General features: G+C 42.1%; 1 protein-coding gene across 5 annotated transcripts in view; it reads left to right on the forward strand.

The window, feature by feature from the left end:
* Positions 1–26,800, forward strand: part of FHIP1A (FHF complex subunit HOOK interacting protein 1A) — a 246,957-nt gene that overhangs the window by 189,981 nt on the left and 30,176 nt on the right. For all 5 annotated transcript variants that reach the window (XM_057494042.1, XM_057494059.1, XM_057493990.1 and 2 more), the window contains 2 exons: positions 21,270–21,437; positions 24,930–25,009. In XM_057494042.1, coding sequence (XP_057350025.1) covers positions 21,270–21,437; positions 24,930–25,009 — 248 coding nt within the window. The remainder of the gene's footprint in view (positions 1–21,269; positions 21,438–24,929; positions 25,010–26,800) is intronic.

A 26,800-nucleotide genomic window follows, 5' to 3' on the forward strand; every position in this document is an offset into this window, starting at 1 on the left:
TGAAGCAGGCTGATTGGCTTTGTCAGTAGTTTGGAAGAATCTTTCTGCTGGTTATTGTTTAGGGTCCCTGGGCTGGCAGGAGACCAGCAGAGACTTGTGCTGGCTCCCACAGGGTTAGAAGAAGGGTACTAGCACGGCGTTTGGGGCGGGAAAGTTGCATAAATGGCACCCTGGGCTCAGTCATTTTATTATTTGTGTCTTGTGAACTATGATGTTTTTCTGCTTTGTAGGTAATTTTGGGTCCTTCGTTTGGAGATTATTAGGAAACTCCGGCAGAAGTTTGTATCTGTAGTAGTAGGAGGCAGAGACCTTGAGGGCAGTATGCTGAAGTTAAGGGCTGGATGGAAGGAAAAACAATCACACACCATCCTATTCTGCAGGCAGCTCACAGCATTAGCAGTAATAACTGTGACCTCACAGAAAGCCTGTGCCATTGGTTTTTGTGAAGAGCAGCCAGCTGTGTGTCATTCAGCAAGTTATTCCATACAAGTGTGCTTGGAAAAACAGAAGCGAAAAATCTACCAGGAAAACCGATTTTTCTACCATCTCTCGTATGCTAAAACCACACTTAAACAATATACACAGGCAGAATTGTATGCTGGCTTCTTATAAGCCACTGTGGAGCCCATTCATTTTACAGTCTTGTCTTCTAAACACATACATACATATTCATGCTCTGTATTGTCTGAGCTCAGTAATTCATGCCTTATTGACTTAGGTTGATGGATAGAAGTTTTTGGGGACTAGAGAAGAAAAGATGGAAATTCTGAGAAGCTGGGAGCAGCCATATTTGTGAGTCACTCACTTGCTATTAGTGTGTCTGTGGGTGGGATGGTCAGGGACCCTGCCAGAGCCCAGCTGGGGTCTATGGGGAAGTTGGGGTTCCTATGGCCAGGATCCTTGCTGAACTTAAGCCACCTGATGATGTAACTGGCCTGTTGATGGGCTGCCGCTTCCACACCTTTAGGCAATGAGCTATCATTGCACTATATAGAGAGCTTGGCCCAGTGCTCTGGGCGGAGGTAGAGACGCTAGTACTCCACTTACTGCTGTGAGAACAAGCCAAGTAATAAACTCTTTCACCCCAAAGAAACATTCTACTGTCATTTCTTTGGTCACACTGAATCCATTGCAAACTTGCCGGGGGCTGAAACCCATTGGCAAGACAAGCTCTCACTAGCTAGGGATGTTTTTGACCTTTATGTTCAGTGAAACTAGTGACTGAAGATTTTAAGAGCAATGAAATGCGGTCTTCAAATTATTGCCATTATTAAATGCAAATGAGCTATAATGGGGGGCTGAGTTAACAGGAGGCCTACACTGACCCCTTTTCTTGCTGGTTTTAGTTTCCAGAGAGGAGGGGGCAGAGCAGCCTGTCACTTAAACCCTTACTTAGCTCCATTTTCCCATCCATCCTTTTTCACGCATTTCTCATCTGGGAGATGGTGGTGGGGGTGCTGGGTGGCAAGAAGGTGGAGACAGTCCCCTACTTGCTGTTCTGGCGGGCTTCCTGTTGCTTTTTGGATGCCTAGCATGCCCACCATCATCTATGTTACTTCCTAATGAAGAAACACCTCGTGATTATATGTGTGGTTTCCAGTACTGCCGTACAATTTCATTGATCAGATCATTCCTTTCAGTGGGGCACTGGGAAAAAGAAGGAATAAAAAAATGTAGAATTAGGATACCATCTTGGCCCTGGAATTTGAGAGTTTATTTTTCAAATTTGGTGAGTCTTTGCTAAATCTTTTACAGTTTCCATTGAGTTATGGAGCTCCAAACTAGAGTGCAGCTGTGGGGTGAGCCACACTAAAATCTAAAGTGGGGTAACAATAATTGAAAAGCAGTTAACTTGCATTTCAATAATTTGCTCTTTAAAACTGGTTCTTTACATTGTTGACCCAATCACTGAAGGCTCCGGCATGCTGTCCTGCCCTATTTCTCCTCCTGTAGTGATGCTGAGCTATACTTGATCATATGGAACTTTGCTTCTTACCACGCCTGGAGTAAAGCAATTACTTAAAACGATTCTGTCCTCCAGTGCCCTGGAGGCATACCTGTGCAGTCCCGCAGGCCCCCAGACTGTAGTGCAGAGTGAAGGGGTTTCAAGGATGTCCTGGAGAAATGAGGTCGTTCCCCTTGGAAGCTGCTGCCCGTGTCTCATGGCCTCTGTGGCAGGCTCCGGCAGGCGCCAGGGCGGACAGGCATGGATTTCCTTGCAGGGCTATCGGGCAGCTGAGGAAGCTGTGTGCTGTGGATACTTGAACTCAGCAGGAAAGCTTGTTGTGGTCTCTGTCCAATGCTGGAGATCCAGCTGTGACCCAGGAGCTGGGGTGGCAGTGGTGGCGCCCATGCAGTCTGCCTCCTCAGTTACCCTGGACTTAAAAAGAGGAGTGTTTGGTGGAAGCAGAGAGGCCCCAGGTGACGTGCACTAGTCCATCAGCAATGGCAGTTGAGTGAAGTAATTAAAAGGCCTAGTCCTGTCGTGGGCCTGCTGCTGTGTAACATGGATCAGCAGCTGCACTATTAAACTTGTATTGAAAAAATCATATTAAGCAGGCCAGCTCTAGACAGCCTAAATTAATAATTGCTCTATCCAGCGAGAGCCCACTATTAAATACACCTAGAAGACTTCAGTGACAGTTACAAGAAGCTTTCACTTGGAAATACTTGATTTATTAATTGAAAACTGAAAGTTAGTATGTATCACCTAATATATTGAATTAATGCATTATATTTGATTAATAAGACATCTGGGTTAACATTTCCAGTGGGTTTTGAGGTTAGAAAGACCTTTGTTTGAGTTTTGGTCCTTTGCTACTTAACTTGCAGTGGGACTGTGTCAAGTACCTACCTGTGTGTGTATGTTATCCATGGAAACAATACCTACCTTCCTGGGTTCATGTGAAAAATAAATGAGATACTGCATTTAAGTGCTTCTTGTCTCTGGCACTTAGAACTAAAGACTTGATATTAACTTAACCAGCCTGAATCTTTAAAATGAGACATCCTTCACATGACACTGTATGTTGCTGATCAGTGAATTTTATACCATTTTTGTCACTATAGTATCTTGATTTTAGATAATATACTTATTGTTCCTTAACACATTTTTATTATTATCTCATAGACAGCAGAACCTTGGAGCAAAACTATCCTTATTTCTTTCAGAATGTGATGTTAACTTAGTTGTGCATAGAATTATTTTCCTTTTATTCTAATTCTCAATGCCAGAGTTTCTCAAACTTAAATGTGCAAAGACAATTACCTGGGAACTTTTTACATGAAACTCCTGAGTACTAGAGATTCTGATTAAAAGGTAGGTGTGGGGCCCAGGAGTTTGTACTTAGCCGGCACCCAGGTACTCCCGGGTGGTTGACCGTGTGGCTCTGTGCCCTAAGACTGCTTATACTTTTTCACTGGACTAGGATTCAGAAGACATGGGTCCTAGAGTTATGTGTGACCTCGAGGGTCTTACCCCAGTGAAGGACCCAGTTTTGTCATGCATAGTCCTCGCCTTGCCTGCCTCCCCAGGCGGTGGTGAACATCAGATGGCAGAGGCCGCGCCCAGTGCTGTGGGAAGCCAGGAAGCCTTTTCCAAATGAGTGAGGTATTAAAATGGGGTAAGGGCTGCCCTGCCTCCCTCTGGAGCTGTTTGAGCCATCAAAGCAGATAACACAGGCCAAAATACTTTGCATAATTTCAGGATTAAATAGTAGTAGGAGTATCTAAAGGAGATTGTTGGGTTCTTAGGTATCTGTTCTAAGAACGTGTTTCTGCCCCTGCTGTGCATCTAGTGTGGTCAAGAGAAGTTCCTCCCAGCGCTGAGGATGCTGGACAAGTGCCATTATTTATTCCCGGGAAATCACCTCTGCTTTCCTGGGTGATGCTATTGAGATATGTGGACAGTGATCTCAATACCATAAAAACTCCTTTCAAATGGAAATGTTGTCAGCTGCTTGGCAGTGGGAATATGTTGTCAGGTTGGCCACGTACTGATGTCATGTGTATCACAGAATATTATGAGAATATTCTGCTGCCGACCCATGCCCGCCAGACCGACACCTTGGGGCTGAAGGCAGAAGGGAGAATGAGTGCTCCTTGTACGAGCTTATGCAATGAGGATGCGATTGGCAGAGTTCCTTTGGCTGACCGTAACCATTATTACTTTTTTTTGACTTCCCATATTGTAGGTTATTAAGTGGAAAGATGATGCACACAGACATTTACGTCCATATGCAAATATACTTTTCCCTTCATCAGTATATAAAAAAAGCCTAAGAGAATCATTTATTTATCCCAGAGCTATCGCTTGTGACCAAGTGTGGAGCATAATGAAATGTCTAGTATTTATTGTGAAGAGCCTCTGGGAATGTGGAAATAGATTATAATAGAATCTATTGGGACATTCACATTTTTTTTCCTAAAGAAAATCTTGTTATTAACATCTGTGTCCAGCTGATGTACCTACTGTATCTCCGAGTATGTTGTGGATTTGGACCAGGTTGTTGGTAAGGCACATGGTGTGTACTCAGCTCAGAGCTGGGTGTATCGTTATGTGAGTGGAAACCCTAATCTTTCCTCTCCTTTTGCATATTCACTGCAGAAGAAATAGTGAACTAATTGGCTACAGGATTCCATCATCTTGGCCCAAAGCCAGCTCCATGGCATCTTGGGGGCAGCCCTGTCTCTGTAATGCTGTGTCCAGAGCTTTGCCAAGTCAACAAACCAACGAAACACTGGCACAGGGAAACAGATTTAAAGTAGAGGGCAAAGAGGAAGGCAAGTTTATTCATTGATATAAACCTAGAGGTAGTGGTGCCTAGTGAATAAGTCCTTAGCAAAGGGTTTAATGTAGTGTGGACTTTGAGAGTCCGACTGCCAAGGTTGATAGCCCAGCTCTGTCACTTGCTAGATGTGTGTGCTTGGGAAGACCCTTAAACTTCTCTGAGCCATTTTCCTCATTTATAAAATGGGGGTGACAGTAACAGGGCCTACCTTATAGGACTTGTGAGGATTAAATGAGTTGATACCTCAAAATGTTGCCTCACACAGAATATGTGCTATGTATGTGTTAAATCTCTTACTTTTTATTCTTATTATGTACTTGTTGGAGAATTATAGTTTTAGATGGCTGAGCAGCTCTTTCATTGATCTGTAATTCATAAAATTTGGCATATTGTCAAGAGGAAATATGTCGAGAATTGTAGACATCGAGGTACTAGGAGAAATAACTCAGAGATGTGGACTTGGTAGAGCCCAGCTATTTGAATTTTTCCCTGGGCCAACCCCATCTCCTCAGCCTACCCTGGCCACAGACTCGCTTCTCCAGCTATCTTGGACGATTTGCTGCACACCAAGTGAGAATTAGACTTCTGGTTTGATGCCAATGCTTATGCCTTCCTTCTACTTGAGATGTGCTTCTCCTCCAACTATATTAATCCAAATCTTTCTCCGCCTCTGTGTGACCACAGGCCACCTTCTGCAAGACTTCCTCATCACGCCAGGCATAGGCAACTGTTCTCCACTTGAGTTTGGTTGGTATCACTCTCGTGGCACTTAATCATTGCCTTGTATGATCGTTATGGGTTTAATATGTCTTACCTGTCCTGCCACGTGGTAAATGCCATAAGAGTAGAGACTATACATGTTTGTTTATTTTTTATTGTTCATTACATTATTATTGTATTATTACATTGTTTATTAATAATGTTTATTACATCCATTGAACAAATATTATGGCAGCATATCTCATATACTACCTTGTACATAATAGGTATTTTGCTGTTTTCTAAAATAAGTGAATGTGTGAATGTAGATGTGGTGACTAGGTCAGGGTGTGTGTGTATGGAGCGGATGTGAGGGAGTGAGAGGAGGAAGCTAAGCAGAGATGAGTCAGAGCTGTGGGGGGCCAGGCCGATTGATGAGCTGGTATGTGGCTGACAGCTGGCATCCTGGGGTCACATGGAGTGGGAGGAAAGGTGCTTCGGGGGGTGCTGCTTAGGATTGGCCAGGGGTGGTTTTTACTGAATGCAAGACAACTCTTCTTTGTTGTGGAAGTCTGAAAGGGAAATGACCAGATATGAGACAGATATTGCTGGAAAAATATAAAGGAAGATATGGATATTTTAAAGAAAGATGAAAAAACATAAAGGAAGACATAAGAGTTTTACAGAAAGAAGCAGAAGGAAAATGAACAAAACAGTATTATTGACAAATCAGGGATGGCTCTAAGATTCATGTTTGAAATGTGCTCTTCACATCTAGCAACAAAATTGTGTGAAGTGGGCAAACATGTCTTTATTTTTTTTGGCTTTTTACCTCAATTATGAGGTAATAATTGACAATATATCATTGCCATGGTTATTTATCAAGACATCCAACCAGTGGGATAAGCATGTGTGATATTTATATTTGTGTTGAATGCTTTAATAGAACTAGTAGATTTAGCTGCCAGTTTTTTTTCTTTGAAGATGGCATTCTGTCTGTCATAATTTAGCAGTTCAGAACTTTGAGATTCATTAGATTTCAATTTCATAGAACACTTATGTGTGAAGCAAAGTTGAGGGATTCCTTCATTATCTCCATGTCCTTATTCCCTGGCATGTTGTTAGCCCAATGCTGACACCCAATAAGCACTCTATGAATATTTTTCAGTGATAAAATTCAGTTTAAACAAATTTCACAGATTGGATGGACTTCATGAAACATATCCTTTGTGTCTGAGGTTCTTCCCAAATCTAAATGTAGAGATTAAATTGGAGATAGAACCATAGTATAGAGCACTCAGAGAATTTTAGCACTAGATAGAATTCCAGAGATTGTCTAGGACTACTTCCTCATTTTTCATATAAAGATGGTGAGGACCAGAGAGGTTCAGTGACCTTGCTCAGGCTCACACAGCTGATTGCTGGCTGAGCTTGGACCCCAGATCTCCAGGTCTTGAGGCTTCAGTATCATCCTTTTCCATTACCTGCTTCCCTGAAGCAAATCTTAGTTCCACGACTCCTCCCATGGCATAAGTTAGCTCCTGAGCTCTTAACACAGAATTTAGGAAAGCTCCTTATGTTATTGTTAATTGCAAGACAGAGAGCACATCCCCTCCTCTCACAGCTCCTGGGCAGTGCAGGCTGCCTGGGGGCACCCGTATTAATTTTTTGATGCCCTGCATGAGTTTTTCCTCCCCTGTTAAGTCTTTTCGAAAAGGAGAGTTTGCACCATCTAGTGGATCTAAGAAGAGGCTCTCGGGTTTAGTTTTTGGTGGCCCTACTTTAAAATGAAGAAAGGAACGATATTTTTACTTAACTAATCTGCAGATGGTCATCTGGAACCCTTTGTTCATATCGTGAGAGTGAGGTCAGCAGCCTGGAGTGACAGTAGGGTCAGTTGGTTCCTCCCAGCGCTAAAAGCCAGGCATGTTATTCACCATTATTATTATTTTTCAATGGGGGAAGGAAGATAAGGATGTGGTTCATATGTTAACATATTTTTTAAACCGGTGCTTGGATTCTTTTACTCATTAATTCAAAACATTAAGTCTGCTGTAGTGGATCTTCCCATAATAGTTGGGAATTATTTAGATCTAAATATTATTCCTGGGAAATCCTCCAGTATTCAGTTGGACGATTATTCAACAGCATACAGTAAATATTCTATTACCCAGTTGGATTAATTAAGTTTTCAGAAGCTTCCAAATTACTCTTTTGTTTCCTTCAATAGAGCTTTTAAATCTTTTCTGAAGCTCTGAAAAGTACCTATCGCATATGGTAGATGGCAGAAGATGGTATCTTCCAAACAGGATGACTTAATGACTGAGTGGGCAACACAGGGCGGGGAATCTCACCACCAACTTTGCCCTGAAATCCGAAATGCTTTTTTACTTCCCAGGCCTGACTTCTCTTTGGAAAAAATGTGATTGGGCATCTTTATACTTAAGAGTACTGCTCAGCAAAAACCAGTGTTTTGTTTTACTTTTATTACTCCATCTGCTGAAATATCTTAAATGGCACCTTAGCACCTGTGTACTGGAGGCATCCCTTGTGAGAGTGGCTCTCATCCTGGTGCGTATCGGAATCAACACAGGAAGCCTTGCTCTGTTCCTGAAGGGTCTGATTTACCTGGATCCAGGCGGGGTCTGAGTATGGGTAGTTTTAAAAGCTCCCCGGGTGATTCTAACATGGAGCCAGGGTTGAGAACCCTTGAATGCAACCCTTGAAAGTGTGTTGTGAACCACTGGATTCCAAATCAAGTTTGAGCATTGGCGATCAGCGTTTGAAGACCAGTATTCTCCTTCGGGCCATACGTGTACCGTGTTGTGATTGGAGTAATGAGGTTGTCCTCGCGTCTAAATGAGTCCATTTTTACGTCTCTAGTTGGTGCTGGTGGGGTCAGTCTTGTCATGTGACCCAGCTCTGAGGAACGGGGGACTCTCAGGGATAGCCAGAGCAGTGAGGGCCAGAGTTAATGCTTTTGTGAGTGGCAGGTTAATGTATTATTATCATTGTCTTCGTCTCAGGGCATCGATTCTATAGTGTTGGCACTTGTCCCAGTGATAGTAGGGAAGTGGGTGTCTCACATTAAATCTACTTTTTCTCTTGTTAGTTTTAAGAGCATTTTTTTCTGTTGTTGACTTTAAGATGAATTTCACCTCTTTCTGTGGTTTCCTGTAGGAAGGTGCTCAGTGAGTTCTTTGGAGAAGCCATTTTCTGGAGTAAAGTCCTGGTCTGTCACCGCGAGCAGCCTCTTTCTGAGAAATGTAGCTGAACTGGTTGGAGGAAGGGATGGGGTGGTAAAGGGGCAGGGATGGGGATAAATCCTCCTGATGCTGTAACTTGAACTCTTATATTGGGAGACATGTCTTTGGCTGTAATCAGTCCACATAGTTGATACAACTATTCAATTTCAAAGTGTTCCTGTTGTTCTTAGAAGGCAGGGGGTGAGAATGACAAGGAATTGCTAGAATTCCTGCCGTGGCTTCCTCAGAATAGTATAAAGAACATGAAATGTGATATCAGGGAGATCTGGTCTCTGATGGATGTGGTGTCTGCCATTTGTGTGATTTGGGGGCAAGTTTTTGAGCCCCTAATTACTTACCTGGAAGATGAGAACCCTGCTATCTACCCTGCAGGGCCAAGGTGAATTAACTCAGATAATATATGTCAAGCATCTACCACAGTGCTTGGCAAAGAGCTGGGACTCTCAGTAGCTATTTCGGGAGCCACTATTAACACTAGTAATAATTAATGGTAATGATAATAACGCCTGGCTTTTTTCTCTTCCTTTGGAAATGGTGCCTGAGAGAGAAGTAGCATTGCTGCCTGTGTGTCTAGTTGTCCTTCTGGTGGGCTGAGGGCAGGGAAGGTAAAGGGGTGCCAACATAGGTCTCAGCTGGGAAAGGTGGACTCAGAATTTTCATCCTCACAATATCAACATGTTCGAATTTTGTCTCATTGTTTATTATTCCCTTAAAATGTTGTTGCTCCCTAAAAGAGTTAATTTCACTGATCATTCATTTGTGTTCAGACTGCTTGTTCACTTAGAGGGCAGAGAATATAGACTTTTATTTAAACAGTATGGAAGGGGCGTTAGTGGGAAGAAGGGCAAATGTAATTTGTGGGGATTACTTTGGTTTAACTTGTAGCTGGTGCTGGGGGTGGTGTGGGCTTTGAAAATACAGATTGCCACGGTGGGCGTCGACTGGAGGGCAGTGAGGCCCCAGTACAGCAGCCACTGTACCATGAATCTCTGTAGCCATGAATTGGTGTAGACTGAATTTGCATAGCTGAGGGACCTGGGATGCAGTTTCAGAAAGTCAATGTAGACCAAGAGAGGTTTAGAGATATTCTCCATCTGAGTTCTGACAAGCTGAGGAATACGGAAAATGAGTGAAGCAGATGGAAGACCAAAGTAGCACCTTTGTCATCAATGAAGCTGATGGTAGAGAATAGGGTTTCTACCTGTGGGTAAGATTTCCTCATACGGAGCTCCAGAATTAGACAGACTCACCCAGATGCGCCACAGAGCCTGCGGTGGGAGGAGCAGAGAAGCACATGCAGTTCCTGTTGGCAGCCTGGCTCCCAGAAGGAAGGAGGGAGGGACAGGCTCTTCCCCAGGGAAGAGTTATTGAGGGCGATCCTGCATATGGGAGGAGACCTTAGGATCGGAAACTTCATCATTCTCTCTCAGGTCTAGAAAAACCCAACCTTTCTAAAGCCTAACAAATTTGGGGTAGTAACTCATATAAAAAAAAACAAATGGGGGTGATTTAAATGTGATTCCTGTGTTCAAGAACCTATGATGGGTCCCTGCTACCTGCAGAAAATAATTAGACTCCTTCACTTGTCTTTGAAAGCCACCCCCCACCAATCTGGCTCCATCCCATGCATTAACCTTCCTTCCTCCGTGATTTTCAAGTGCGAATCTGAGTCAGAGCAGTGCCCTCCGAGCCTCTGCTCTTATTACCATGTTCCTGCTGGATTATTCTGCCTACTTCCTGGCTGTTTGTCCAAAATATATTAATCTGGCAAGTCCTGGTCCCTTCGCCATATTGGGCTAGCCCTGTACTTAAGCACACACTGATGTCTGTCACCTCTCAGCTGCTGCCGAGCTTTTGCTGGGGACCTGGCAGGTCAGCACTGGTTTCATCATGCGAATTTTACCGGCCGACTGCTGTAAGGACCCCGAGGGACAGGATCTTTCTCACTCTCACGTATCCTAAGCTGCTAGTATATTGTACACATGAAAAACACTCAATTAAATCTTCAATTTAACGGTTAAGAAAATGTATCAAAAGAAAGTGGCTAGCATCCTTATCACATTAGAATAGTTACGTGTTGTTAGGCTGGAAGATAAAATTACAGGGCAAAGAACTGAAGTTAGCTCATGTTTCATGTCACTGACATGGAATCAAAGAATCTCAGATTTTTGGAACTGAGAGGAGAGGTCGTCTGGTTTAACACCATCATTTTACAGCTGTGAACATTAAGGCTTATGGTTTGAAAAGAAGTATTCAGCCTGTGAGCTCATATTTGTGAGAGGAATAAAGGATATGAAAGAGGTGATATTTCACTTCTTTCACATTAGATTACCCACCAAGGGTTTATGGGCGGCTTTCTATTTACATTAGGGAGTCCTCTAAGTGTCCCAGAGTGCTTTTCCACCTGCTGTAGAGCCTCACTTCTTTACGCCCTCTCGGAAGTCTGTGGAGGAGGGCACTTGGCGTGGAAGCTTTCCCCACATCTCATCGTTGACCTTCTTCACTGATACGTGGAAATTTGCTGGGCTAGATTACATAGCAGGTCAGAGGCACCAGGCTTGTTTTAACAGCTGCAGGAGTTGAGACGCCAAAAGATTACTTGACTTGCCCAAGGTCACTGGATAATAAGGATTAGAATGCTAGTGTTTCATATTCCCACCGCAGTCCATTTTCTACTCCCTGGGATACCGTTCTCTTCCTTAAATCATTATCGCTAGACTGAGAATTCCAGCTGAGAAAGGAAGCACATATTGAGTTCCCTTCTCCGCAGAGACAGAACAGCCAGCACGCGTACTCACGGAGGGGGGGCGCTGAGGAGCCAAGCGCGGAGCGGGGCACAGCCCGGCCTGACGAGCGCCGAGGGCGGACGCCGTCCCTGGCCCGCGAGGAGCAGAAGGCGGGGCTGATCAGGAGGACAGGCCCCCTTGCCGGCCCGCAGGCCCTCCCGAGTCCCAGGCACGCTTTCCCAGTGCACATTCAGTATCTTGTTTTTATGTTGTAGAAACCCCAAGACATTAAGTGATGATACTTAACTATCATATAAAAATGTCAAACAAAATAAGCATAATTTTTATTTCTACCACTGTTTCTCTCCACTAAATTTTAAATATTTTAGAGATTTAATTAAAAAATTAAGCCTTAGTGTTGGCTCTTATTTGCCTACTAGTTAATAGAAAAGTTAACTTAATGTAAGCCCAGTTAACTGTTCTAAACACAGTTTTCAAAAAGTGTCTCTTGTCACATTAATGAGTCACTGAGTCAGTTTGGTAAGTCACAATTAGCACTTAAAAACAAAATGTCAGAGTGCACTGTGCTTAACAATGGTAAATATTACATATTATTGTAAAATATAATTTTTATGATGGGCCATGGTTAAAAAAATTGAGAAATACACTGTTCTCATGTTTTGAGGATTGGAGAATGAGTTATGAGATTACTTTTGACACTACATTTCTGTTTTATTCTGGGCTGCAAAGGTTACTTGGTTTTCTCTTGGTATAAACCATTTATTTATCAAATTATTCACTCAACAAATATATTCTGAGCACCCAGTATATGTGAGGCACTGTACTAAATGATGGGGATGAGCTCTCTATAGCAGCTTACTTACAAAGCAGATCATCTTATTTTCAGGGAAAACACTGTTTCAGTTTGCATAAGGTTTAACTGTAGATAACAGAAAACCCCCTTAATGTGACAGAAAACTCCCTCCAAAAATCCTTTCCTAGTCCATACACCAATTCTGTTTACACCTCACTGTCCAGCGCATATACAGCTACCGCAGATGCAAAGGAAGAAGGGAAATGTAGTTTTCAGCTCTCAAGTTCGGGCTTATTCTCAGGCAGGAACGGGAGACTGAATATTGGGCAGTGAGAAGTGCCCATCACAAACTGCAAAGTTTCTTACATGTTCACAAATTTTCATTTCTGTTGATGTTTTTTGGTCATTATAATTACTGGAAAAGCACAGGATAGGCAGGTAGAGGGCTATGCAGGTTGTCCACTGCACAGGGATGCCCTGCTGAAGAGACAGACAGGAGAGCTTACCTTCTGCTTGCCAGATTGTGTCCCCTTGCATGGGGCTGTGTCCACCCCCAGGAGACAGTGACTTTAATTGCAGAAGGTACTTTAAGCCCCAGCCAAGCCATCTACTTACCAAACTGTAGGCCTGGAGGGGCCACTCTGCCCAGGGGTACTCTTCTATAATTTGCAGTCTTGTCTATGTGGGTAGGTTGTGGCTCAGAGGCTGGGTCCCAGCTGGCCTAGAGGTGGCCTTAAACATTTGCCCCTAGACATACCTGGTTCTGCTCCTTCTCTTAGTACAGCTCTTCTCACCTAGTTTTACTGCTACCAATTGTAGAAGTTGGGAGCCAAAACTGTATTCATTGTCTTAACACGCACACACAGTAAATGTTTTAGTCTGAACCAGTCTGAGGTGCTGACCTCTCTGTAGTACTTCATGTCCCCTCTCTCCCAGTGTAGGAGAGGAAAACTAGGGTTATAAATTAAGCTTACATTTACTTTTGATTTGAAATGGAAAATTAGACTTCTTTCTTTCTTTCCTTTTAATTTCAACAAGTGCATGAGGGAGATAATACTGTACCAAAGGACTCGGTTCTTAAGCATCAGAATTGTGAAAAGATAGGAAGGGCACCCCCTCACCTCCAGAAATACCAAAAATAACTCACACAAAACCCTACCTTATCTAAGGCAGCCAGGTGGTATTTGCCTTGGAAACCAATGTGGAGAGGGGAGAATCTGGTCTGAAAGTTGGTGCGAGTCTTTTATTCTTGCCCTGCACTCTGCTAATAGAACATTAAAAATTTATCAGCAACAAATGCCCTGCAGGTTTTTCTTCAAGTAGTCCTCAGAAAACTAAAAAAGCAAATAAAACAGAAAGGAAGTTTATAGTCTGCTTATTTTACCTTACAATTTTCTTTTGCCCCAAACTTATTTTTTTTTAAGGTCTTGCTTGCCCCTTATTTTTATGTCTGACTTGCGTGCCTGGTGATATAGAATAACTCTGACAAGCTGTCCTCTGCATCCTCCCCCTGTGATTATCCAGTGCCAGAATATGAGCAGGTTGGAGTAACAGAGAAACTACGAGAAAGACTAGAATTATTGAATTTGGGCAGACACCTGTGTGTGTTCTCAGTCTTCCATTGTGGGGAGGCCTTTCCATCACTTATGGAAAATAAACCAGGAATAAAATCTGTCTCTTCATCAAAGATTGCCTTTGTTACAATTCTGGCGTCTAGGAAAATTGCTGTACATAAACAGTTCCACCCCCAAGTAACACATTTAACTCAGCAGGCAGATTGAATGTGGTGGTGGCAGGCATTAGATGCATCTTCTCAATTTGTTCTCAAATACTTAGTTCTAAAGAAGCTGCCAGTTGGGACTCTGGCCCATGAACCATTTCTCCACTACTGTTGGGTTTAAAGTCAGTCTCATCAGAATTCAGTAGTTCTGTCTTACTAATCAAGAAGAGAAACCATGGGGAAGGAAGCCTGAGGAAGCATTTATTTTTTCCCAGTGGGTCACTTTCCTAGGTTGCCGTAATTCAAGAGCATAGCGTGAGTTTAGGCTCTGTATCGTCAATGAAATGTTACTTATTATAAAATGAAAATTTCCTCTGCTGTTCATGTGTTGTCAAATTAACCTACTTACCTTGCTGATGAAGTTACCCCAACATGGGCTTTGAAAACCACATGTTTTTATTAGTAACAGGACTGCTGATTTCCACCCTGACATGTTTATGGATTGTCCTCTGAGTACCTGCCGGTGTACCAGGTGCTTTGGAAAGTCCCACTGTGGGTCAGACCCAGTCATTTCTGCCGTAAGTTTGCAATCTTAAAGGATGGATACATGCTATAAGAAAACTGAGAAAGGGAATGGAATTAGCCTAGAACAGAGGAAACTGAGGGGGTCTAATAAGAATTCCAAAATAGAAAAGAAAGCTTGAGTTTTGCAGGACATTTCTGCATGACCACTTCTTAACGTGAGGGCAGGGTAAGGCACACTTTACCTTATACAGGCGGACTCTCCGTCTGCCAGGAGGAATGCATTCTTGTTGGGAAGACCCATTGAGTGGCGTTGCTGAAGGAAGCCGGGCAGTCCCTGTCTGAGTTCAGAAGAAGGAAGGGGGCATGGGTGTTTGTGTTCTGGCTGCCCAGCATCTGCCCTCCGCTCCTGTCTCAACCAGCTTCTTTTGTCTTGCAGCGATTGTGTTAGCTTACTCCAGGGTGCTTTCAACACGGATCTGTTCTGCTTAGGGTGTGTCAGTTCTCATACGATTGTGTGGAGTCCAAGAGCTGAAACGGTATGCTGAGAACAGTCCTTAATTACCCAGTAGGTGCTCAACAACGGATCAGTGTTACTGTTGTTTTTCTGGTTCTTCATATTGCAACTTAGAAGAATCATTGTGGGACAATTCGTAAACAGGAAAGGGATGGGTCAAGTCATCTTTGGAATATTCATCAGATTTTTGCTTCCGGGCTAAACACTTTGGTTTCCCTGTTAATTCTGATCTATTATATACTATTTTATAGTATAAAATACCTTTCTTATGTGACATTTGGCGTATTTCAATAACTAAGTTCTGTTGCATGAGGTTCAAATATAATGCATCATACACTGAATTACACTGTTAAGTTCTATTATAATGAAGTAGTAGGCTACAAATTATACACACAGAGTGAAGGAAAGGAGGCTTTAGAAATAATTTGCTGATTACTCCAGGGAGAGGTTTATGAAAGGCAAGAGGACATTTATTACATTTAATTAATATTTAATTGATTTAATTATTATATTTAATGTATTACAGATACATTAAAGAAATGCTGGGGGAAAAGGGCAGAGACTGGATTTATTTTTAATGTATTTTCCTTTAAATATGCTGAAGTCATTGTAGCCATCATTTTAATTTCCTCCTCCCTCAAATATTTTAGGAATAAATTGCTAAACTGACTTTGGATGTCGCCTGCATTTACCTCCCCAGCCTGCCTCTGGTGGTGGCGGCAGTGAAGTGTGTGGCCTAGAGGTTGAGGAGCAGAAGGGAGGCAGGAGGGGACAAGGAGGGAGGGACCCTCAAGCACCAACTGCAGACTCTTTGCGGACTTAGAATAATTGAACATTTTCTGTCCTGAATTTTTGGCTGAAACAGTGGGACTGCTCGCTGAGAAGCAGGTGACTGCCCTCCCTTTGCACCGTGTCCTGGGAGGGAGGAAGCTGGCTGGGAAGAGCGTGTCCTGTGCTGCCCTTGAATGCACCCCGTTGGACATGCGCCCTGCCTGTCCCTTAGCTTGTCCGTCGGGCAGCAGTGAGCAGGGGCTTAACCTGGGCCCTCTGTGAAGAGCCCTGCAGACCTGTACCCTTCCTCCGTCATGCCTGTTTCCTGTCCCGCTTTTGCTTTCAGGAACACGGCCCACGTGGGTCTCCTTGTGTCCTTCCTCTCCATTTGGAGCCGCTGGGGGCCGAGACCTCTCACGTGACCCAGACGAACCATTGGCTAGCTCTGTATCCAAGGAAAAGCCAAGGAAGGGTGGCTTCTAACTTGGAGAGGGTACAAGTCACTTGACCCCCCTGCCTGCCACCTGCCTGAGCGACAGAAGGTAGAACCCATCTGTTTGTTCCAGTGCGACTGGATCACAAAAAAAACGATTAGCTGGTGGGAAATTTGTTTTTCAGGACACACATACACCTGCTATTACAGGGAGGATTCTCATGCTAATTTAGATGCAAATGGAATTGCCCAACTAGAGCTGATTACAGAAAGGTCAGAACATCTATATGCTCAATTTCACTCCTGTGCAACACATTAGGGGAAGGCGCTGGGCTGATTGTGGGCATGGTGGCCGGGCTGGGTTCCGGCCTTCATCTTTGAGAGTTCTGACACTATTGAAGTGGAATGTGACTCACGATGTCGGCTTCTACCTCCCCACCCACCCCCCTCTTTAAAGAAAACAGACTCTCTGTTTTGTCCATTTCTGAGAAGCTTGAAATTTTAATAAAATATAAAAATAAAAATGCTCTGTTGGAGCTCTTAGGCTAAGGTAAAAAGTAGTACATGCAAATTCAGTTGCCATCCTGTTCAGAGAACTGATCTCAACTATGCACACCCTTCTTCAGACTGAGATCACGCTGCGCGGGGGCCTGAAGTGTCGGGACTGGTGGGCGAGGGGCCAGCGGAGAGGCCTGTGCGTTGGCTTCGTATTCGTGTTCCCGCTTTCGTGGTCTTCAGATGGTGTTCACTGTATGCATAGCCAGGCATGTACCTTATACATTTGTGTCTGTGTGTGTACATTTACTGGATATATGACAGGGCACCTGCACATATATAGTATTGCATATAGTTTGAATATAATGTGCATTCAGAAGTTGCACAGAACAGTACTCACCCTTACTACATGCAGCGTTCTCTAGTATTTTCTGTTTGAATCTGGTAAAAACCATTAGTGAACCAGTAAACTGATTTCAATTCCCACTTTTGGGTCTCCGATTATAGTTTGAAAAACACCAGTGTGTGGAATTGGTGAAGGGTGCTTGGCATGAAGGAGGACTTTGGTAAAGGCTGGTGGAGGATGGAGAAGGTGGGTGAAGAAAGAGATTTATTTCAAAGGGTAGCCCAAATTGGATTTAATATAAGTAAGAATTAAGTACCTGAGTTAGGGCTGCATTCTAGAATTGGGCTGAAATGTAAGCATATAAGAGCTCCTAAGCAGGTGAATTGTTTAGGTTCAAGGATTATTTGTGGAAACAAGTTTTTTCTTGGGTCACTGCAGTCATGGTAGTAAGGTAGAACCTAATTTACTATTTGTACTATTACCTCTATGTAATTTGTAGCTACCTGCAGCTCTGCATAGAACAAGTGAAGTAAATATTGACAGTCATCTGTAAGGCAAGAGGGCTTACTGACATCAACGACTCATTGTTGCTCGTAACATGAAGAGGGTGCTGCTCAGCTGTTTTGCTGATACTCCCTCTCCTGGGGCATTAGGAGAAGCTTCACTTTTACATTCTGCAAAGCAGAGCCACTTTCCCCTGGTGGTTCATTGTTAGCTTTTAAGTGATCACACTTGGGCTTCAGTCTCATCCTCGTTAATGAGGTTACCTATTTGGAGGATTAGAAGATTCTGAAAAGTAAGATAATGGAACAGGGGAAGATTTGGGGGAATCTTTCAGAGATTACCTCTTCTCTGTCCCAGCTTTCTAGAATATGGGAGAGGGAAGAAATGGAAAAAGAAGGAAACCATATCTTCCTTTTTTTGTGTAATAGATCAAGGTGAGTGTGACCACGATTTCCAAAGAATTTGCAACTTTTAATATTTATAACACTTTATGTAAATGCTGCCCCTCCAGGTGCTTTCTTAAATCCTCTTAGCTTACAAATGACAGTTTTGATTTCTAATAAGAAAAAAAATCTTTTCATTTATCCTTCCTAAGGGTGGTAAACAAGAGATGTTTAATGCCCTCCTTTCATGTCAGCCCCCAAAGGCTGAGACTTATATTCTAAAGAGTTTATTGTTGTGCTGCTGATGTTATTAAGGTCATGTGTAACTTAAGGGGGGAAAAGCTGATGCTGCATTATTGGTGCAAAGGCAGCTCCTGGGATTCTGCTTGACACGGAAGCTCCACGGTGCTCAGTAGTGGAGTTGAAACTGGTATTCAGAAGCTTGTGCATGGTTGAAATGAGTAATGCTACTTTTTGTAGCAAGCAAGACTGCTAGGAAATCAGACTTTTGCTGATTTGATTTTGGATTATGTTTCTGCTAAAGGACCCTGAGATTGCAGTAGTGAAATGGGTGTGAGCTAATGGGACCACATGTTTGGTAGTGTTATGAATCATTTCCCACTTAGCTGTACTTGGTGACATCAGTTATTTTATAGGCCTTTATAAAAAATGTCCTCACTCTCTCTGAGGCCTTCAGAACACAGGGAGACAAGAGGGAAGAATTAAAAATTAAGTTCAACTCTACCAAATGTAAATCCCTAGGTCCTTGGGGGCTGTCATTTATTCAGAAAATGTTTTATTAAGAAACTTTTATGTGTCAGACTCTGTTCGTTGCACTGCAGTAATAAAGAAAATGACGCAGTGTATGTCCCAGGACAGTGTTAAGAGTGCCACAAGCTTGGGCTAGAGAACACCAGATGCCTTGCCAATGGGTTTCAGCCCCAGGCAAGTTCGCTATAGATTCAGTGTGACCAAAGAAATTGACAGCAAAATGTTCTTTGGAGCAAAAGGGTTATACCCAACTTTATTTTCAGGTGCAGGTCAGTCACTAGAATCCCATTCACTCAGAGCGAGTCTGCATGCAGCAAGCCAGTCTCTGCTTCTGGGCCCCTCTGTCTGCACAGCCATCCCGCACAGCCGTCCTCTGGGCCTCTGTCCTCAGTGCTGCCACCACTCCAGCCTCTGCTCTGCTCTCCTGCAGCCTTGTAGCCCTGCCACCATGTCGTGCCCAGAGCACTGGGCAGAGCTCTTTTTATAGAGTCAACAGCCATGTATTGCCCACAGGTGTGCAGTGAGCTAGTCAACCATGGCCAGGTGAGAATCCTGGCCACAGAAACTCTCATTTTATCCACACCAGAGAACACAAGGGCAGAAGCAGTTTGTTTCGGAAGCAGGGGCAGCCAATGAGAAGCACTCTTCTCAAGATAATTTATTTGCTGAGTGGTTGGTGCTTACAGGTTTCCTTTGCTCTATTTAGGCCTCAGGGAGCCCTTTAAGGCTGCTTAGATGACACAGTGGTGTGTTGAGTGGTTTGAGGGCCCAGAGCATTGGTGCAGAGCCAGTTTGCACTCTGGTCTCAGGCTGCTCAGGGCCCCACTGGCTGAGTTGTCAGTAGATTCTGGGGGTGTAGATTCAGATGCACTGTACAGGCATGCTTTGCTCAGAGTAGAGAAAGCAGACAAAAATTGATTTGGTAATAGCACCTAGACTCATCTATCTAGAACATGCCTAAGGACCAAGAACACTTATAGAAGTAATTAAAGCCTTTATGTACAGATGCATCCACGGAGGGCCTAGCTACACTTGGAAGGCAGACTTGGAGATCTGGTTTCTAAACAGATTTGTGGATTTTGAAAGCAGAAAATTACAAGGAGAGGAAAGTATAATAAAAGGAATGACCCAGTAACAGTATGATAAAGTGACATTAACACTTTTAAAGGGAGGAAGAAAGAAGTAGAAAGCTGGGACAGAGAAGAGGTAATCACTCAGAGTATCTCCCTCTCTCTCAGTTAGCACCAAGTGCATTAGACTCACGGCAGGGCAGATTTCTAGGATATAGTGTTAGAATCTGAAATTTTTAAGTGTTCCCCTGGTGATTTTCATACATTCCAGTTTGAGTATTTCCGTAGTACAGACAATAAGGCAATTGATGACCCCTATTCATCAAAAGATCTTATATTCTGCTTTTCAGAAGATGAAGAAATGTATACTTGTTCTTGAAATATTCCATATCAAAATATTTAAAATTAAAATTTTGATGCTTTTAGAAAGAGAGCATTACGATTAGCATGTATAGTGCGTGGCGGGCACGGGGAGGGCTGTGCAACACAGAGAAGACAAGTAGTGATTTTACAGCATCTTACTATGCAGATGGACAGTGACTGTGAAGGGGTATGTGGGGGGGACTTGGTGAAGGGGGGAACCTAGTAAACATAATATTCTTTCTGTAATTGTAGATTAATGATACCAAAATAAAAAAAATTTTTTTGATGCTTTTAGCATAAAATCCCCAGCTCCTTACAAATTTTGACTCTTCAGAGTTTTCTGTTCCCTGAAAGATTGACATTATACTGCATGAAAAAAATCACACCATTTAGAAACTACTAATTTATATTATAAAAAAAAGTCATTTACTTCATAAGCAGTAAACTCTTATAGTACTTTATAAATAACACTTCATGTACAATTATTCACTTATAAAAATTGGACTTGCAACTCTCCAGAAACATTTCTGAACATCTGCGGCACTTCATGTCCGTACCTCTCATATGCCTTTATAGTATTCTTCTTTCACCTGTTAGATCACACATATAACCCATCTCCCTGGACAGCCAATATGTTTGTATGTTTCCAGCTCCTTGTACATAACAGGTCCCAATAAATATTTATTGAATGGCTAATATAACAAGTTATACTGAGCTTTCTAATTAGTCCTTTACTGACCATGTAAATACTTTCCATTAGCTTTTTTTCCCCTTTGTGATTACACTCTAAAATCTTTATGGTGTTTGAACTGCATTTGATGATTAGAGCTGTCAGAACACTTGAATTGCTTCTTTATGTCTTTGCGTTTCCCTTCTTGAATTAAAGGACGGAAGCAGCATGAGGTATTGTGGAATGTGAATAGGTTATAGGCTTCAGATGAAGCTCTGAAGTGTGTTCTTGTTGCAGGTGTGTTCTTGCCTTGATGGGGTCACTGTGGGGAGGCCAGGGGTCGTCGGGGAAGCATGTATCACAGCATCGAGAGGATGCTTATCTGTGCTCCCTCTGTCGTTGGTCCCAGGTGACTGTGGAGGAGGTCATGACCACAACTGCATATCTGGACCTTTTCCTGCGTAGCATCTCTGAGCCAGCATTACTTGAGATCTTTCTCCGTTTTATCCTGTTGCACCAGCACGAGAATGTCCACATCTTAGATACTCTCACAAGCCGAATCAACACACCATTTCGGGTAAGGAGAACCTCAGAAGAAGGGAATTTATAACTCAAACAAATTTCAGGATGGTTTGTTTTGGAATAAATTATGTATAGTCTTTTCTCTTGTTCCCTTGTTTTTTTTCTTGTAGCCATTACCTTTTTATTTTGGAAGAGATGAACTAGATAATGTGTTTTGCATTCATCTGTCATTCTGTCAGAGAGGTGCCACTTACTGCTTTTCATAGGACATTTTTCACAATTTGGGTTGGCACTTTTTTCCAAAAAAATAGCAGAATGCACTTCTGAAAAGGCAAGATGCAGTGCAACATATGGGCTTAAGTGCAGGTGAAGCCAAGAAATCAGAGTGTATCAAGTCTGGGTATTAGAGACTATATTTTTGTCCATAAGTGTTTTGAAGTGGAAGGCTGGGCAGTTGTGAATTCAGGTAGTCATTCTGATGAACTTTGAAAATCCTCTTATACTATTAGTGTCACCCTTTACAACTCTTCCCTGAAGGCTATCTCTTTTTTATTGCAGTGCTTGTTTTAAAAGCAAAGGAATAATGATATAACAATATACTGTTGAGTTTGTAACAACATATACAGATGTGATACATATTACAGTAATAGCACAAAGAGGATAAGGAGGAATAGAACTATTTGGGAATAATATTTCTGTATTTCACTGGAACTAATTTAGTGTAAATAAAAAGTAGAGCCTGCTAAGATATATATGGTAAGGCCTAGAGAACCTCTAATAAAGTAACTGCAAAACATAGTGAAGAAAATCATTAAAAGAATAAGACTGTTATATTAGGGGAAGTATTCACTTAATGCAAAAGAAGACAGTAAAAGAGGAATAGGGAAACAAAAAAGATATGAGACACATAGAAAACAAAAAATAAAATGGCAGACATAATTCCAACTGTATCAATCTGAATAGATTAAGAAATCAGTCAAAAGTCAGAGATTGGCAGATTGGATAAAACAAGATCAAATTATATGTTATCTACAGAGATATACTCTAGATACCAATAGACTGAATGTTAAAGGATGTAAAAAGATATGTCATGCAAACAGCAACCAAAACAAGCTGGAATGGCTGCAGTAATCATCAACAAAATAGACTTTAAAAGAAGACATGTTACTAGAAAGAAGGAGGGATATTGTATGATAAAGAGTCAACCCATCAGGATGATAGAATAGTTAGTTAATATATGCATGTAAAAACAGCTTCAAAATGTAGGAAGCAAAAACTGATGGTATTTAAGGGGGCAATAGAAAAGTCAACAATAATTGTTGGATGTTTCAATACTTTACTTTCCATAATGGATAGAACAACTAGGCAGAAGATCAATAAGGGAAAAGAAGGTTTGAATGACATTATAAACCAACTAGACCTAACAGACATCTACAGAACATTCTACTTAACAGCTAATACACATTCTCTTCAAGTGTGCGCAGAGTATTCTCCAACATAGGCCTTATGCTAAGCCATCAAACAAGCATAAATGAGTTTAAAAGGACTGAAATCATACAAAGTATTTTTATGACCATGGTGGATTAGAATGAAAAATTATTGACAGAAATAAAATTCAAAAATAAATGGAAATTAAATGATACTCCTAAATAACCAATTGGTCAAAGAAGAAGTCACAAGGGAAATGAGAATATACTTTGAGATACATGAAAATGAAGGCACAACATACCAAAACTTATAGGATGCAGTGACAGTGCTGTAGCACTGCTTAGAGGGAAATACATAGAGGGAAAAAATATAGGATATATGTATGTATATATACATATACTTACATTAAAAAAGAAGAAAAATTTCAAGTCAATAACCTAAACTCCCACTTCAAGGCACTGGGAAAAGGAGACAAACTCAAACCAAGCAGAAGGGAGGAAATGGTAAGGATTAGAACTGAGATCAACAAAATAGAGAATAGGAAAACAATAGAGAAAATCAATGAGGCTAAAAGTTCGTTCTTTGAAAAGACTGAGATAATTGACAAACCTTTAGCTAGACTGACCAAGAAAAAAGTAAGAAGACTCAAACTACTAAAGTCAGGAATGAAAGAGGGGATATTATTATCTACCTTACAGAAATAGAAAGGATTATAAGGGAATACTATATGCCAAAATATTGAATAACTCAGATAAAATAGACAAATTCTAGAAAGATACAACTTCTGCAGTTGATTCAAGAATCTGAAATTGGAGACCTATAAACAAGTAAAAACTTCTGTGCTTTGAAGGACACCATTAAGAAATTGAAAAGATAACCCATAAAATGGGAAGAAATTTTTGAAAATCAAATATCTGATAAGGTACTTGTATGTAGAATAAAGAACGCCTACAACTCAATAATGAAAAGACCAAGACACTGGGCTGAGCACCCTTGACGTTGATGTGCAGGGGTTACTATGGCAACATCTAGGCAGGCCACCTAACTGAGACTGGTGGGGAGGAGGTGATGCATGTTAACACTGGGAGAAAGAGAAGAAAGATTTCCTAGGGGAGGTGGAAACCAAGGTAAGTCTTTGAGAATAAGCAGGGTTTAGCTTAGGAAAAGGCATTCTGGGCAAAGGAACAGCACGTGCAAAGTTGTGGAATGAGTGGGACAGAGTTTGTTGGTTTTGGCTAACTACAAGCATGTAACCTGTGCTGAGCACAAGAAATGTTTTGGGGCAAGCCAAATGCAGCTGTTTCTTTATGACACCATTATGGATTTCATAAGCAGATTTTAAGTCTACCCTGACTAGAAGACCAGCACTTATTCTCCTGTATGAAGAATGAGAGCCTGAATTATTTAAGCAGCCTGACAGAATGATAAATGCTTACTTCCAAAAGGGCATGCTGGTTTCATAATACACCTTTGGGTATCTTCCCCTCCTTGGCTGTTTATCTTTACTTTCTGGATTGAAAGAATTCTTGTTTTTTAATGAACTTCCTGGCGAAGTATATTACCACACCATCAGCACTACTGGAAATGGAACCAAGGAGAATGTTTGCCCCAAAGCCAAGAGACAAGCCAAAAGGAGCTGAGGCTTGGGGCTGAGAAGCCTAGAGGGACAGCTGGCCAGGGTATGTGCAGTTTTCTATTAGGCCACTCTTGTAAATAAACAGTATCATATTTGAAAATAATAGGAAAAACAAATAACAAGCAAGAGATCATGTGTGTGTGTGAGTGAGTGTGCATGCGTGTACATACTGGAGAGCTGTAAGGGCATGTTTATCTGGATCTTTCAAAGTCAGAAATATGAGCCATAGACATTTTGTAGGAGTAATTCTGTGTAATGGCATAATTCCAGGCAGAGGCTTTCTAATCAAATCCTACAGGAGAACTAATAGCCTTAATACACATTCTCCCAGGCAGCAGCATGTTTTTATCAAACTGCTAAAAAAATCAAACAAACAAAAAAAGGAGGCCATTTTATTTTGTAATCCTGATTTATTTTCCATCTGTGGGGAGTAGACCTTTCTTTCCAATATCTGAAAAAGAATGTGTGTTTATTGTTTCCCAGCTCTGTGTGGTGTCCCTGGCATTATTTAGAACTCTCATCAGTTTACATTGTGAAGATGTGATGTTACAACTAGTTCTAAGGTGAGTTACCGTCCTTCGGTCCCTTTATCATAGCATGGTATTTTCCTTTAGTAATGTGACTAAGTAGGAGTCATGCTTTGAAGAAAGAAATCATCAAGAAAAGCAACTTAATTTCTGTGTTATTTTCCAAGGTTAATTTTACTTTTGTTAGGAAAAATTTTTAGGGGGCCAAATGCATTGAATCACAAATATGCTCCTGGAAACAATAGCTAGAATGTTTAGACATTTTTAGAAGTATTATGAAAGCTCTTCTTGTCCATGGCTGATTGACTTTCTTCTGAAGTGCATTTTTAGGGAGACTGTGTTAATGGAAGCAAGTTTTGCAAATATGAAGGGCTATTGATACGTAATTTCTATGACCCTGACTTTAGTAACGGTACACCTACAGTGGCCACTCTTTGACCTGTATGTTCCAATTAAATTCAGTAAATATTTAATGAGTACTTTCTGTATAAATTCCAGAAGGGAGTAAGGCATGGAGCAGATGGATTGAAAAGGACTTACAATCAGAATAGAAAAGGTACCTCCTTCAGAAGTACAGGTGGGAAAGCCTTCATCAAGCGGCTCATATTTGCAGACAGATGTCAGGAGTCGGACTGGACTGCTAGTAAGATGACATTCATTCGGTCATTTAGTGAGGGGACTCAGGAACTCCGGATCCTGCCTCTCCTCGGGGTCCCCAAGAAGAGCATCTGCTTTGGTTAAGGAAGAGCAGGAGAGCTGGCTAGGGTCTGTGCCCCTGTGCTCCCCTCTGGTGGTGTGGAAGCAAAAAGGAAAAGGTCACCCAGTGTCATCTGGCAATGTCCTCCAGCTTCCTTCTTCCCCAGTGGACTGTCTGAGCTCTCCTTTGACCCCTCCTTGTCAATCTGGGCGGAAGAAGCAGGGAGCAGGGGAAGAGGAGGTAACCGGGCTGCCCCTGGTCCCTCCTAGGGTTTTGACATGACCTGAGTAGAAATACCGAGGAGCTGGCATTCCAGGCAGGTGTGGTGGCATTTCCAGAGTGGTAGCTGTGGAAACACGAGGCAGTGGCAGAGTGTGATCATGGGAACAGCAATGGCATTGCCCAGGAACTAGTAAGAGATGCAGGTTCTTGGTCTTGCCCCTGACTGCTGAATCCATCTCCAGAGGATGCTGACAGCGTGGCTAAGTTAGGGCGCCACTGGTTTAAGGAATGACGAAGTATAGGTGTAGCAAAAGGGAGTGAAGGAGAAAAGCAAGAAAACCAAAAGTGGTTGGTGGCATAATGGTGGAGGCCTTACAGAGTTATCCTTATGGGGGAGCATCAGCTATTAATTTTTTTAGTTTAAAAAGAGTTTTTGGACTTTCAAGGGTTTTAGATCAGGTCAGCAGTAACTAATCTTAAGGCATTTTCAAAGAACAAATCCAATCATAAAGAAATAGCCTGCGTTATCTGGATAGAACATTAGTTTTCTGTCCTAAAAGGATTACGTTAGCTCCCCAGCAAGCCTCTTCTGATATGACAGGATGCATTAGCAAGACCTAAATGAAATCTGTCAGAGCAACTTGCTAAAGCCTTTTTTATTGCCAAAAAGCAGACTTGGCCTCCGACAAGGGTACAAACTTGATTATATTTAAATGTTAAATGCTTAAGTAGTGATTGTTTGATGGCATGAAAAGCCACAGTGTTTTCCAGTGTACCTGGAAGCCTGGCCCTGCTCAGGAGGTTCAGAGCATTCCAACTCCGAGACACCAGGTCAGATTTCACCCACATGGTGGGAGCTGGCCATGCAGTGACCTCTACCAGGTTAACTCTCATCCCCTGTTGACTGC

Source organism: Manis pentadactyla, chromosome 1, assembly GCF_030020395.1.
Source record: "Manis pentadactyla isolate mManPen7 chromosome 1, mManPen7.hap1, whole genome shotgun sequence".
Lineage (NCBI taxonomy): Eukaryota > Metazoa > Chordata > Mammalia > Pholidota > Manidae > Manis > Manis pentadactyla.